The sequence below is a fragment of the Ptiloglossa arizonensis genome, chromosome 1 (assembly GCF_051014685.1).
Source record: "Ptiloglossa arizonensis isolate GNS036 chromosome 1, iyPtiAriz1_principal, whole genome shotgun sequence".
In the NCBI taxonomy this organism is placed as follows: Eukaryota; Metazoa; Arthropoda; class Insecta; order Hymenoptera; family Colletidae; genus Ptiloglossa; species Ptiloglossa arizonensis.
Window position 1 is genome coordinate 13,727,211 of NC_135048.1, and position 15,909 is coordinate 13,743,119.

General features: G+C 38.9%; 1 protein-coding gene and 1 long non-coding RNA gene across 6 annotated transcripts in view; one reads left to right on the forward strand and one right to left on the reverse strand.

Moving 5' to 3' along the window:
• Positions 1-15,909, reverse strand: part of LOC143145623 (venom dipeptidyl peptidase 4) — a 290,218-nt gene that overhangs the window by 203,687 nt on the left and 70,622 nt on the right. For all 5 annotated transcript variants that reach the window (XM_076309552.1, XM_076309472.1, XM_076309383.1 and 2 more), the window contains one exon: positions 414-508. In XM_076309552.1, the coding sequence (XP_076165667.1) occupies positions 414-508 (95 nt within the window). The remainder of the gene's footprint in view (positions 1-413; positions 509-15,909) is intronic.
• Positions 1-15,909, forward strand: part of LOC143145958 (uncharacterized) — a 99,013-nt gene that overhangs the window by 67,928 nt on the left and 15,176 nt on the right. The gene's annotated exons all lie outside the window — the stretch shown is intronic.

A 15,909-nucleotide genomic window follows, 5' to 3' on the forward strand; every position in this document is an offset into this window, starting at 1 on the left:
TATAAAACAAAAGTAACTTTTACAAAGACATCTTTCTTTAATTTTGTATTATTATATTTGGAAATACAGTTAATAGATTTTCTTAGTATTTTTCGTCTCTTTCCGAATATAGTGCTAACCTAACAGAGAGGTTTCTTGAAATGGCAATGTGTTTGTGCGTCAATAGTGTTGTGCGTCAATAGTGACAAATACCAATGGTTAGCCCGCGATATCGCTCGAAACTGCCCGCGGGCATTTGCGAGTGCCCTTGCCCGCTTGAGTCATGCTGAACTGGTGTAATCGCTCGAGAAATATCGCTGACTTATCGCGATTTATTCGAATCGAATAAATTCGTTCGTAGGTGGTACCGTTCAATAAAATACACTTTTGCAACGAAGGAAGGGTAAAAAAAATATTCAAAACGTTTCACTCACTGCATTAGTGGTGTTCAGGATTATTCTTGGCTCTCGCGACGTCACGTTATAGATCACAAGATTTCCACTTTCGTCGCGGAACAGTATTTCGCTTCCTGGAACAGAAAGATAACATATATTTTTCTATGTACCGTGGAAAAATACCCTGAGCGAAGAAATTACTTCGTAAAGAAGACTTTGAGGCAAAATAAAATTGTCTTCACCGGCTTCGGTAGTTCCCGATAAACTCGAGCCGGTTAAAGATGTATTGAATCTGAATTGGTGTGTTGGTGTTTGCTTCGTCAATTTTATATAGAGTGGGAAACGAAAACCCGAAATATTTCCGTTATTTATCATTGTATCTATATAATTCTCTCGTCGAATTTGTACTAATTGAAGGAAAACGAGCGATAGGAAAACAATTTTTCAATTAAATTTTTTGCACTATTTCAAGGTCATGGATGTTTTTTTTTCTAATGAAATTATGTATTTTTTATTAAAGTGTGCTGTAGCCGATGTCAATACGAATTCATCGACCAAACATTCTATAATCTTGGAGTGACCTTGAACTGAAACTTTTTTAATTCACTTTATTATTTATGCTTATTAAAACAAACCATTTTCAAGATATTCTTTTAATTAAATTTGTACAAACATTAAGAGATGAACACCTATTGTCCTATAGATGAACATCCTACACTGATTTTCACCATAAATCAAAATCAAATTGATCTTTGATAACGTATGATTGAACGTCGGTATAATATCGATAAACTAATACATTGTCTCAATAATTCGATAGCGGTAATAGGTATTCGTAATCGTCTGCTGGCAATCATGTTTATGTAGATTTAGACCTTCTATTAATAATAGAGCAGGTATCATATGTACGACTGTAACAATTAATTTAGGAAACAATTAGGTGAATTATTTCACACGTTTACATAACCGTTAATCGGATCTGAATTTCTCAGTTAAAGGTTACACCATTCAAGGTCATAATATATTAGGTCGATAAACTCGTATTGAAATCGACTACGTATTATGATCGAAACATATTATCATTAAAAATACATGATTGACATTGAAAAAAATATTTTCCTATCAGTGTATGCACCTTTTCACACACTGTAAATTTGTCTTCGAAAATTTTCGACGAAACGATAAATAACGGAAATATTTCAGGATTTTGTTTCTCGTGACTCAATTGGTACAATATCAGTAAGCGATAAAGTTTAATAAAATTCCATCCATTGTCACATCGAATCAATATGGGAGCCTGAATTGTGCAGATAGTGCAGCTATCTTCGCACTGCAATCATACACCGAATTGATTTCGTTGACCGTACTTGTTTACGAAAATTTCTTTTACACAATCATACAACATATTTTCCAATAAAAAAAAAGAAAACGAAGGAAAGATCGAATCAATTCGTCGAGCAGATCTTCTCGAGTAAATTCTAACAAAAAAAGAGTTCTTCTCGGGATGACAAAGGTATGTACTTGAATCTGGGTTAAGTCTTTTTATAGTAACGTGGCTTCACTTCTCGCTAATTGCGCGAACCATTACGTCGGGGAAGTAGCCACCACCGAACCGGAGTTTCCACGTTAGGTCTCGGATTATGCGATAATTAACAAATGAAACAACATTGCGTAATAATACAAATTAATATTGTAATGTACGGTCCGTGGTTTGTGATTAACAGAACGATTCCATGACCTGAGGAGGTATTATTGCCGGAAACAAAGTGTTCATAACTCGTAATGGAACCGTAGTACTTGCTCGGTAGCCCTTCAGGTAAACAGAAGTTTACAGAGTTTGGTTAGCCACCTTAGAAGCACCCTGTAAGATTTCGTCTGTTATGACAAGTTTCCTCTCCGCTGCGAAGCGGATGGAAGTTGCCTGGATACCTAATACCATCTGTCCCTACTCGGCTACCTTACCATCTATCCTAATCCAACGCTATTAATCCCCTTAATCCGTACTACGGTCCTTAATTAACCCCTATTGACAAAGTTTCGCTGCAACGAAATCAAATCGCAATAATCCTCCTTTAACCATTAACTACGTCTGTTCTCAATTAGTTCGAATTAACAAGGTTTCACCATTGCCCATAACCTACGGTAGAGTGCACCTGTAACCGATATCCGGTTTCCACTGCTCGATATCCTGCGAATAAACATCGATCGAGGCCAATCGCCCGCGGACATTTTTCCGAATGCCTCCTCGTCACATGTTATTGCTTCATGCGACGTGACATAAACTATGACGCGTCGCTCGGCCGAATCACGGGAGCTTTTAATATCCGGCCTAGCCACGAAATAGACGGACAGTGGTAACTCACGCACATGGTGAACTGGTGACGACCATTTCAAACTGCGGAGCCTGGATAGATATTTGTTCCTGCAAGAGTGCCACTTTCATTAGAACACCTTTAGATTGCCATATTCGGAGTAGCCAGAGGGTTGTTGCCTACGTGTCTATGTTTGGACCGGATAAACCTTACTAAATGAACATTTGAATTTGGGTGTCGAGAATTTGAAATATTAAAGCCTCTGGGTTTAGGTGTAACCCAGATTCAGGTACATTAATTAGGTGTAAAATAGTGACAAATGCTGGTTTCAGAATCTAAGAATTTAAGTTCCTGCAAGAGTGCCACTTTCATTAGAACACCTTTAGATTACCATATTCGGGGTAGCCAGAGAATTGTTGCCTATGTATCTATGTTTGGACCGGATAAACCTTACTAAATGGACATTTGAATTTGGATGTTGAGAATTTGAAATATTAAAGTCTCTGGGTTTAGGTGTAAAATAGTGACAAATGCTGGTTTCAGAATCTAAGAATTTAAGTTCCTGCAAGAGTGCCACTTTCATTAGAACACCTTTAGATTGCCATATTCGGAGTAGCCAAAGGGTTGTTACTTACGTGTCTATGTTTGGACCGGATAAACCTTACTAAATAAACATTTGAATTTGGGTGTCAAGGACTTGAAATATTAAAGTACGTTGCCTCTGGATTTAGTTGCAAATTAGAGACAAATGCTGGTTTTAGAGTTTAAGCAAGAGTTTAAGTTCCTGCAAGAGTGCCTCTTTCATTGGAACACCTTTAGATTGCCATATTCAGAGTAGCCAAAGGGTTGTTGCCTACGTGTCTATGTTTGGACCGGATAAACCTTACTAAATGTACATTTGAATTTGGGTGTCGAGGACTTGAAATATTAAAGTACATTGCCTCTGGGTTTAGGTGTATATTAGAGACAAATGCTGGTTCCAGAGTTCAAGTACCCAAGCGCGAAAATATTGTCCGTGTACCTAAGTTCTAGTTAGGCAAACTTCTCTAAATAGACGTATCTAGGTCTTTGATTATTAAAATCTAGTGCCTCCAGGTTTAGGTTCAAATTGGATAAACATACAGATCTCAAAGTTTGAGTATCTAAATGTGAAAGTATTACCTATAAATTTAGGTTTTAGTTAGACCAACTTCTCTATATGGACGTATCTAATGGCTCTAGATCCAAGTTCAAATACAAGTCCTAAGATACAAGTATCGAAATGTCAAAGTATCGCCCATGAGCCTAGATTTTAATTAGACAAACTTCCCTAAATAGACATATCTAAGACATGAAATATTCAAATATATTGTATATAAGTTTAGATCCAAATTAAATAAAAATACAGGTCGCTGAGTTCGAGTATTCAAATATAAAGGTACTGTCCACGACTGTACCTAACTATAATTGGTTCCAAGATTGATTTCTTGCGAAAGACGTAGATTCGGGGTGATTTCGGGACCGTGTACGGTTATAATCCTCAGTAAACCACCCTATATATCAAACTTACAGGTGAACGAACCTGTTTTGCCAATTTACATACAGACCCCACCCGATCGCTTCATATTTCACAGGCTAGTGGCTCTATAGACATACACGCACGCACAAAGCATAATTTCGGAATGTGCAGGGCCCAGGTATGTCGACGCACACGGCGTCGTGTTGTGTCCCGTTTCGTATGCACAGTTGTCTGGAAAATCCACGTCGGCACGGGATTCGCCTGGATAATGCTCCAGCCTTGACTCGTTCCAGCTGACACGCGGTTTTCCCGCAATTTCTTACGAGGCAATGAAACCACCGCAGATGTACATGGTGGTTTTTGCGAAACGCGCCGAAATAATTCATCCTGAACATCTGAAGAAGAGAAATTACGACCTGGGCTGGGTCTTGTTTAACCAGACTGCACGAGGAAACTCTTTTCGACGTTGAAACACCGACCGCTGAACACACAGCCAGTCGAGTTCCATCCAGATTATCGAATGTAGGCATCCAAGTGGGTTACAAGCGTTGCGTTTGAGTCTAGATTTAGTATAGACCAATGTGGGCCCCCCGATACAAATGTCCAAGTGTTTATCAAACGCTGAAGCTCTTCACCCGGGTCTAGACTTGAATTAGATGTGTCTAGGACACCTAATCCGAGTGTCCAACTGGCTTATCCGGTGTTACAGCCTGGCACCTAGCTCTAGACTCGTAATAGATGCGTCTAGGTCGGCCAATTCAAGTTTCCAAATGTCCCACCAAGTGTTAGAATACAGTACCTGGATCTAGATATAAGATAGACGCATTTGGGTCGCCTGATTCGAGTGTCCAGGTTCTTTATCGAGCGTTGAAGCATTTCGTTCGAGTCCGGGTCGCTCGATCCAAGTATCCAGGTGCTTATCGAGTGTCAGAACGCTGTCTACGTATCCAGACTCGCGATAAATGAGTTTCGATCACACGATCCGTGCAACTGACTGCTTGGTAAGCGTTAACGCGGTGCAGTCTTCGCTCGAACGAGTCGGTATCTCTGAATCTAAATATTCAAGTATCTCGATGGAGACACGAAGGATGAACGCCGTACGGATAATCCTTAAGGAGTCTTGTTGGAATGAATGCAACAACGATCTTAAGGGTGGCAGATGTCGATGTCAGTTTTAAGAACTGTCTCCGTATTGACGCGGAAGGATCGTCTGCCACGCGGTCAACGGTTTGGCCGTTTTCCTTTTGGTTTTTCTTTTTAGTCGAGTTCCAAGTCCAGAGTCAGAAAGACCACACGACACTGTCGTCGTTCATATCAAGACATACCACTGTATACGCATTTCTTCGAACTTTATATTCTTATATATACAATAACTATACTACTAGATACGCGAGATCCCTGTATATTATAATAAACTAGATATTATAATCTCAACTTTACAACAAGTCTAAGTATCGTTCGATGCTAGTAAGAGATCCAAGGTAGTCTAAATCGAACAGGAGAGTAACACCGGATGTTACGCTCTGTGCAGCTCCCGGTGCACCCCTGAAATCGTGCGTGTATGGTCACCGTGTAAGTTCTAGTAGATGCAAGGAATCCCTACGCAACCCTCCACCCCATCCCGAATAGTCTGGGGTGTCTTTGGAAGATTTCCCCCCGTGTAAAAGAAAAAAATGACGGGGAGTCTAAGTACTGTTCATCTGCAACCGAGTCGCCAACATCTCCTAAGGTCATCCAGTGTGTAGCATCCTCAATTTTAACGAACCTTCGCATCCGTGCGGATGATAATAGCGGAATAGTTGAAAAAACGCTGACATACCGATAGCCGTGTTAGCTTCTAATTTGCGTCATCGCACCGGAGTGCTTGCACCTATACCACTTCCAACCCCAACGAATCCACGCTTCTCTCCGCCCCTTCCCTATCGTTCTGCCAGCGTCGCGTATTAATCGAGTTCGTTCGTACGGGAATAACGCTGGCACCGCACAGAGTGTTTTATAAGTGGCAGACCACGTAGGCGCTCAGCACGTGAATAATTACACTCGACAGAGCCTTCTCCTCGCATAATTTCTTTGTAAATAAATCGACGCCCGTGTACGTACATACGGCCAGGCGGGCCGATTGTTTCGCGAATTCTGAAAAAAACGCCTTCACAAATCGACCGTGTTCATCGTAGATTAATTAACGAGCCCGTTGATGCCGCGGAAAATATACATATACCTGCGCATACGGAATCCACCGGTCGGAAAATGAGCCACTTTTCAGAGAGGTACGGATTTATTTTGCGATCGGTGGCGCGCGAATCCGGCGGCCACTTCAAGAGTCTGAAAATCGGAAATATCGATACCATTAACGGTACTTTTAACGAATGTATATTTCATTTTTCATCCGTCCGCCCCCAACCGCCCCCCATTACTGCCTGCAATGGAAAATATTGCGAGTCAGAGTTTAAAACGATGAAAGGATCGTTGAATTTGTGACAGATATCCTTGTTCTTTTTTACCCCCCTCCCCCCTCCCCGTCGCCCCTCCACCGTATTCAATTTCATAAATTGCATTTGTTATCGGAGCAGAGAATTCTTAAATTCGTCAAAGGCGGGACCAATTTTCCAAGCGCGATTCGTTAGGAAAAATTGACAACCGATATCCGTATATGATGGTATGAAAAATTGCTCGTTCCAGTTTGCGACAGAATTGATCGAGCATCCGGCAGACAAAAAATAAAAAAAAAAGAAAGATGAACGAGATACGAAACGAAGGGAAATTAATAATAATTTGACATCAGGTGTGTTGTAAATAACAGAAACGTTCTACGATTGACGATAATTAATGAATATGTAATCTGTGTTCGACAAGCAACGAAATGTCACGCGTCGATAAATTTCTATTCGACGATCTGTATAAATGTGATTTTAAACAAGCGTTGTTCCGTGTTTTTTCTTTTTTTTTTTTTTTTTTTATGTATTCCGTAATGCTCTGGTAGCCGTATTGCACGAAATGGAGCTTACGGTTTGTGTGTTTCGTGTGAATGACGCCATTTAGAAAAAGAAACGATCTCGCGGTTGTTGCTGCATATGCATGCTTTATAAGAAACTCTCAACGACGTGTTTCAAATTGAAGAAAACGCTTAGCGTATCCCTGCTGGCAAGGATCTCGCGAATAAGGAAACGTTTAACTTTCCGGAAGTAGCTTCACCGATGAAAGATAACCGAGCGCGAATTCTCGACGATTGGGGACCTTGAATGCGAAGCGATCCGTTTCCGATAAGTAGAAGTTATAATTTCGAGAATACAAAATGGTCTTCCGTGGTCTCAAAAGCTCCAATTCTGAGTTCCAAAACCGCTAATTCTTTATAACTCAAAGGAATATAGTATTGAGAAGTAAATTATTCAATATTTTATATTCCAAATATCGAGTGTTCTTCCAGGGTCTCAAAAGCTCGAATTCTGAGTTCCAAAATCAATAATTTCATAACTCAATTTTATAACTTAAAAGATAATCGTTTTTATAACTCAAAAGCTCTAGTATTGAAGCCTAAAGAAGTAAATTATTCAACGCTCCATATTACAAATATCGAGTGTTCTTCCAGGGTTTCAAAAGCTCGAATTTTGAGTTCCAAAATCAATAATTTCATAACTCAATTTTATAACTTAAAAGATAATCGTTTTTATAACTCAAAAGCTCTAGTATTGAAGCCTAAAGAAGTAAATTATTCAACGCTCCATATTACAAATATCGAGTGTTCTTCCAGGGTTTCAAAAGCTCGAATTTTGAGTTCCAAAATCAATAATTTCATAACTCAATTTTATAACTTAAAAGCTCATCATTTTTATAACTCAAAAGCTCTAATATTGAAGCCTGGAGAAGTCAATTATTCAACTCTCTGCATTCCCAATATCGAATATTCTTCCAGGGTCTCAAAAGTTTCAATTCTGAGTTACAAAATCATTAATTTCGCACAACTCAGAAGCTCTAATATTGAGGCCTGGAGAAGTAAATTATTCAACTTTCTACATTCCCAATATCGAATGTCCTTAAAGGCTCTTCAAAGCTCTAATTCTGAGTTCCAAAATTACTAACTTTTTACAGCTCAAAAGGTCTCATCTTGTATCCTTGAAAATTAGATTCTTTAATTAATTAATTTCGAAATCCCTGATCTTGAGATCTCAGTAGCTTTAATCTCAAAGCTCAAAAGCTAAAATTTCCAGACGTCACAAAATTTTCGATCCAAAGATAGTTCCATTATCGAAACCTCAAAGATTTAACATCGACACACACTTCGTCTCCCGAGCACTCGAAAGCTCCGATTCTATCAGCTTCGAGTATAATTCTCGCGCTTAAAAACCCCTATAAAATAGAAAATTAACACGCTCAAAAGCTCTCGCTATCGACGATCGAACACCTCCTACCCAAAGCTACGAATCTACGCTCATATTTCCCGAACCGCGCTTATTGGTGCTCAAACTCGGTTACTCCGAAACTTCGGTCCGCAGAAACAGTACTCGTCACCTGGTTGCTCGGTCTGTGCAACTCGATTGGTCCAACTTCAGGACAGCTCGAAGCTTCGCTTAAACAAACTGGAAATTGTGAAATCTGGAAATTGTGATGTCTGAAAATTGTGACATCTGGAAATTGTGACGTCTGAATATTATGATGTCTGGAAATTTTGATATCTGAAGATTGTGACGTCTGGAAATTGTGACGTCTGGAAATCGTGACGTCTGGAAGTCGTAATGTCTGGAAATTGTGACGTTTGGAAATTTTAACGTCTGGAAATTGTGACATCTGGAAATTGTGACGTCTGAATATTATGATGTCTGGAAATTTTGATATCTGAAGATTGTGACGTCTGGAAATCATGACGTCTGGAAGTCGTAATGTCTGGAAATTGTGACGTTTGGAAATTGTGACATCTGGAAATTGTGACGTCTGGAAATTGTGACGTCTGAAAATTATGATGTCTGGAAATCGTGACGTATGGAAATCATGACGTCTGAAAATTGTGACGTCTGAAAATTGTGACGTCTGGAAATTATAACGTCCAAAAATTATGACGTCCGAAAATTTGTAGCTTTCAAGCCTCGCGAGTAAAGCAATCGAGATCTCAAGATGAAAGATTTCGAACCTTGAAACTGAAGTACTTCCAACGATTGATATCGGGTGTTTGAAACGTTGAAAGGAACAACGCGTCCCGAGAAATCGCGTAACATCCACCGCTGATAATTTCAGCGGGTTTCGGTCGCGAAACCCGTGTACTCGTAATCGTATTTACCTGTAAATTCGCAAGATGGCCCATCCCCGGTACCAGAGCTCGTTTTCTACAAATGGAAGTCCCATGTATCCGGTCGGGCGTTACGCGTATATCATGATCCGCAGCAGGGGTTCACCGTAAACGAGTACTCCCGAATACTTGACGGTGGTATCCTAAGAGGAAGCGGGACGCTCATGGCAAAAAGACGGGCCGTGTCAGAACGTAACGATGGAGCAAACACCGGAGGATAAAAAGTGTTACGGACACAACGAGGCGACGAACACAGGAGAGATCCGCCCTGTGGGACCTGTTACCGAAAGATAACGATGATCCCCGTACAGCTGCGGAATGTTAGCCGCGCGGCGAGCGCTCGTTTCAAATGACGTGTTGTTTCTCGCCATTACGAACATCTGGACGAATCGCGGCCCTCTATGGGAAACGTCCCATGAGCATGCTACAACCCCCACCCACACCCACCCATCCCACCCCCTAAAGCGTACCGTGTTAGTCGCGCCCCTGAATACAGCTGGTAGCCTGGAAATAATGGACACGCTTTATGCCGCCCGTAAAATCTATGTGCCCGATATTTATGTATTCATCTCTCGATCGTGTTCCGCAGGGAGCTGCGTGTTACGAATATACGTATTAATTCCGAAAAGATTGGGGGTGAATAAATTTCGTCCTCCCGGCCCTACCCACATTTTTACGGATTCATATTTATTTCTTCGGCGACGATCCCCGGACTCTGATCGATTTGTTTTTCCATCTGTTCGACGATCCGCGAGACGAACTCGGGATATTTGATAGATGATCGCGGGTAGCTCGCGATATTCTTCGTTGGACGAATCGAAGGAAACGCGGAGCTAAAATTCGCGAAATTTTATTACCTAAAGGAATAAGGGGATTGTAAAAATTCGAGAGCCACGGTGATTTTAACGCATGGTGATTGGAAATAGAAGTGTTCGAGGTGTGGGATATTTGGAAATTGAACTGATACGCGAAGCCTCGAAATTAATGGTTGAACTGAAGAAACGTAATTAAGAAATAGTGGAAGAGATCGTCGAAAGACGTCCCGTGTGTTTTGGATTGCTCGAAATTAAAGAGTGTTTTTTCATTGAATTAAATGGAATTGAAACTCGGTTCGAAAATTCGAGAGCCACGGTGATTTTAACGCATGGTGATTGGTAATTGGGAAAACGCTCCAAGTGTGGGATATTTGGAAATTGAACTGATACGCGGAGAAGCCTCGAAATTAATGGTTGAACTGAAGGAACGTAATTAAGAAACCGTGGAAGAGATTGTCGAAAGACGTCCAACCAGTTTTGGATTGCTCGAAATTAAAGAATGTTTTTTCATTGAATCAAATGGAATTGAAACTCGGTTCGAAAATTTGGAAAACGTAAAACGAAAGATCGATAACTTTTACGCGCGGTAAATTAACTTTTACCGAGAGACGAAAGATCGTCGCTGTTGAAATTGCGTCTGAAATTTAAAAAGCATAAAAATCGAGTGAACGAAATTTGCAAAACGTGCTGCAATTAGGATACGCGACAAAATTAATGTCCGTGGGAATATACAGTCGACTTTCGTGTTAGAGGGTTGTCAAAATTAGGGCCTTCGCCGTAATTACAAAGGGCGATAAAATTAGAAGGGTCAGCGAAATTTATGTGACGAGCACCAGAAGGCAATTTCCGCCATCCCTACGAAACATATTCAGATAACACCAGAATGTCCAAGATTTGAAATATTGCGAGGAAAATAGTACGTGTCTGTTGTGGATATTGTATCGTATTATATTAAAAGTGAAAAGAGGATAACTAGAATAAAAGAATTAAAAAAAGTGAACTTAATATCTGTACAAAGATGATAAATACTGTTATCGACCTACACTTGAGACCAATATAATAAAGAAACAGCACAATGATACAGAAGGAGGGAAAGAGAAGAGATTTGATGTAAAGGACAATAATGGTCTGGTTAAGAAAGAGAACCAAGAAACAATCAAATAAAAATAACCTCGTCGCTGAGGTCGATGTTCGATAAAATTTGAAATATTACAAGGAAAGTAATACAAGTCTACTGTGGGTATTGTATCGTGCTGTATTAAAAGTGAAAAATGGATAATGATAATGGAGAAATTAATATAAGTAAACTTGACATCTGTACAAAGATAATAAATACTGTCACTGATTTAACCTTGAGAAAATATAATAAAGAAACAACAAAATGTCAAGATTTGAAATATTACAAGGAAAATAATACAAGTCTACTGTATATATTGTATCGTACTCAATTAAAAGTGAATAGAGGATAATGATAATGGAGAAATTAATAAAAGTAAACTTGACATCTGTACAAAGATAATAAATACTGTCACCGATTTAACCTTGAGAAAATATACTAAAGAAGCAACAAAATGTTAAGATTTAAAATACTACAAGGAAGATAATACAAATCTGCTATGGTTATTGTATCGTACTATATTAAAAGCAAAAAGAGGATAACGATAATAAACAAATTAACAAAAGTAAACTAATAAATGCTGTCACCGATCGAACCTTGAGAAAATATACTAAAAAAGTAACAAAATGTCAAGATTTGAAATATTAGAAGGAAAATAATACAAGTCTACTGTATATATTGTATCGTACTCAATTAAAGGTGAAAAGAGGATAATGATAATGAAGAAATTAACAAAAGTAAACTAATAAATACTGTCACCGATCCAACCTTGAGAAAATATAATAAAGAAGCAACAAAATGTCAAGATTTGAAATATTACAAGAAAGATAATACAAATCTGCTATGGTTATTGTATCGTACTCGATTAAAAGTGAAAACAAGATAACGATAATAAAGAAACGATCAAAGGTAAACTTAATATCCGTACAACGACAATAAACACTATTATCGTTCTAACCTTGAGACCGATAAAACAAAAAACCAACAAAATGACACAGCACAAGAAAAAGAGAAAATATTTGACGCAAAGGACAATAACGGTCTGGTTAAGAAAGGTAAATAAGAGAAAAATAAAATAAAATGGAGTCGTTGAGAAAACTGGTCGATAAAAATTCCACCGCGATCGAAATATAACTATCAACGAGCGGTGCTTCATCCTGTCGAGACGAGTATAATGAAATTACTATCGAAACGCGGTTCCGTGGCATCCGCGTCCCTTGAAACTCGGCCGGCCAATTACGACGCTTATGGAGGGCCCCTTTATCATCGCGAAGATTATAAAGGATTTTAAGGCCTCCTCGGCTCAACGGGCGATAACAATTTTTATCGGCGTAACTGCCGGAACGCGGAATTTCCAGCCCCGACCAACCGCTAAATCATCTTAATCTTTAATATCTCAGATACCGCGGAAAGCATTTAAGGAATCCCCGCTCCTGGCCAATAAAAAGCCAGCCGAGTCTAATCTCGTTGAGACTCCGATACCTTTAACGAGCCTTTTAAAACGAGAAGATTGTTCCAGCGAAACGGCTACTGGAATTCGGAATTTCGTTTCGTTGATAAACGCGACCGATACCCGAAGCTAATTGCGATCTCATCGCGAGATCGAACTCCCTCGTTTGATCTTTGATATTTCGCGGTGATTTCCAATGGTATCCTCGACTGCCGGCTTCCATTTTATTATTTCCTCGGCTCCCGTTTGAAGTCGCCGGGTAAAGGATTCGAGAAAAAGGGCCGAGTTATTTAAGAATTACACCGGTTTAATTCCGTTTGTAATTTATCGTCGTTGTTCGATGAAAGAGAGATATCGTTTCTTTTATCATTTTTCGTTAACCGATCCGTGGAAAGTTTCTCCCTGTGAAAAGTACTCAAGTACGTGGCTGGAGTTGGTTCGATCCGAGGTTAAGTATCGATTAGCACCTTTTTGTACCAACGGTAAGAAAAATAACACGATTCAAATAGAGTTCGAAAAATATTTAACCTTGCGTACCTTCGATACGGGAATTTTGCAAAATTGTTAAACGTTGATATTGAAACGAGATTAATGGTTTCGAAATTTTTGTAAACTCGAGAAATTCACAATCGAAGATTCCAGAAGGTTGCCTTGTGCGAAACATTTTTCGGTAATTGAACAATAAATTGATAATTGGTCAAATTCAACGCGTGAGATCATCGTTCTGAAACAAACGTTTCTTTGTTTTTTTGTTACACGTTACAATAATATTTGACAACGTATTCGACGCGAGAAACGATCTCTTTGTTTTTCATTGGAAATATTTACTCTGTTAAAAACGCACGTACGTGCCACGAAAAAAGATATATAACGGGAAAAATTGGAAACATTAATCAAGGGGGGAAAAAAAATGTGCAAATACATGATCGACGCGACTGGGTGAATAATTCAGAGACAAATCCTGAACAACTACCATTATTGCGTTATATATAGTACTGTCGTGGAACGAAACGAGTGTAGAAAATAAAAGCAAGCGAATATTTAAAAAAAATGTACTCGTATCTCCTTTTTTCCTTCGTCCAAACACCGAATATAATATCCGGGCAGTAATATAAAATTCATTGAAAATTACGAGATATTCTATTTATAAATTGTAATATAAATTTGATGGTCCGAAACGAGGTGAAATTATTTTCGCGTGCCTCGTAAAGGATATTCTATTACGCGAGCGATCAATTAACAAGTGAATTCCTAGTTGATCGCACTACTCTTTATAGCGTGTACTGTTAATTCGATCTTCCATTTCCACAATTCAAAACAATTCACCGTCTGCTCGAATCACCTAGTTAAAATAAACCACAGTTAATCGTATCATAGACTACGCGATATCGTGGCAATTGTTTTATAAAATCAACCCATCTGGATCATTTCCAATAATCTAACCAAACTTTCGAATACCACGAAAAACGGTATTGAATGTCTGGTATATATAGAAACACATTTCCATTCATTTTTCACCTAATAATCTTCCAACGAAAATACGTGCATCGTGTGATACTTTTAATTATTTAGAAAATACTACTTTTATAATACTAAAAAATATATACGTATATATAATTTTGTTCCAGATTTTATTAGAGCAATTTTACAATCGAAAAATACGTTCTAAAAAAGATCCCTCTTCCCCGAGAGTATATTTTCCTCTTCAAACTTTCTGCATCAAATCCTTTGTCTTCCATGTTTTCAACGATAAAATGCCTGAATATATAGTCTCTCCTTTTCAGACAGATTGACGATTGGACCAACGCTAAAAAAAAAACGAAGAGAGAAAAAAAAAAATCCCCGCCGTAGCCGCATTACATGTGGCAGTCACGTTTCCCCGTTTCCTCGAAAATTCAGTAACCACAAGCGGTTGCCTTCGATTTTCTAAAATTCATTTACAGCGCGAAGGATTCGAGGAAACACCTTTAGAATCCATAGAAACGACAACGAATAGAATTCTTCTCTTATTGTTCTCGCTGATACCCGGTGTCTCGTTATCGGTGCACCTTTGCGATATTAAACAGTTCGATTGATTATTCAAATTACTCGACGACCTCAACCGATATTATTTCGTCATTAATTGAGCTTATTTAAAATCGTTTCGCCCTTTAAAGCAAACTACACCGGTTATCCCTTTGCCTCGTATCTGAATTAAACGAAGCCATTTTATCACGCACTCACCTCCCTCGATAAAACAACTTTCAATTATCGAGACTTCGTCTACATTTCTCATCGTCGTATTTACGTTATTGCATGAATTTTCTTCGGGCACCTTCCCCCGCTAAACGATGTTAATTAAACAGTGAAGGAATATTTCATACCAAAATTTACGTACGTAACGTTTCCGACTGTTTTGATATTCAATTATTTTATGTATACAATTTTAACGCAAAGAGTGAATCCGAAGCAAAGTTATCCCAGAACGAGTTGCATCAGGTCGGTGAACATTATAAAAGTTTCTTTACAAATTGGCGTGAACTACATTATCGTATGAAGTTTAATTAGATTCCGTGCAATAACAAAATTAACGAACACGTTGTTTCCGTACTCCGCGTATAATAAATATTATTCACTCGGTGTAGAAAAATTACCAGTTCATATGTATGCAAACATAAGCGTCATAGGTAGCAGGCGTCCGACCAACGACGGCTGCATCCCCTGACGCCTGACTAATTCGACTTCGTATCCCTCAGTTCCGTTACGCCAGAGAAAAATCGGATTTAACTAACTAAATCCAAACTCGCGCGCGTACCGTGCTCATATACGTTCGAACAAATAAAATTACTCGACGAATTAAAAAAAAAAAAAAAAAAGAAAAAAAAAAGGTATGTAACCGACGTTACTAGACCGGAAATTCGTAAACTGCTTCCACAGGGTTGATTTAACCCCACCGACCCAAGGGACGTACACCGTACGTTGTAGATTCTGATTCGACATTACGAATTTTCAACTTCGTATCGACTCTTTGATACGCATTTCGAACGAGGCATTATTTAATTGTAACTTCTCAAGATCCTATCCGA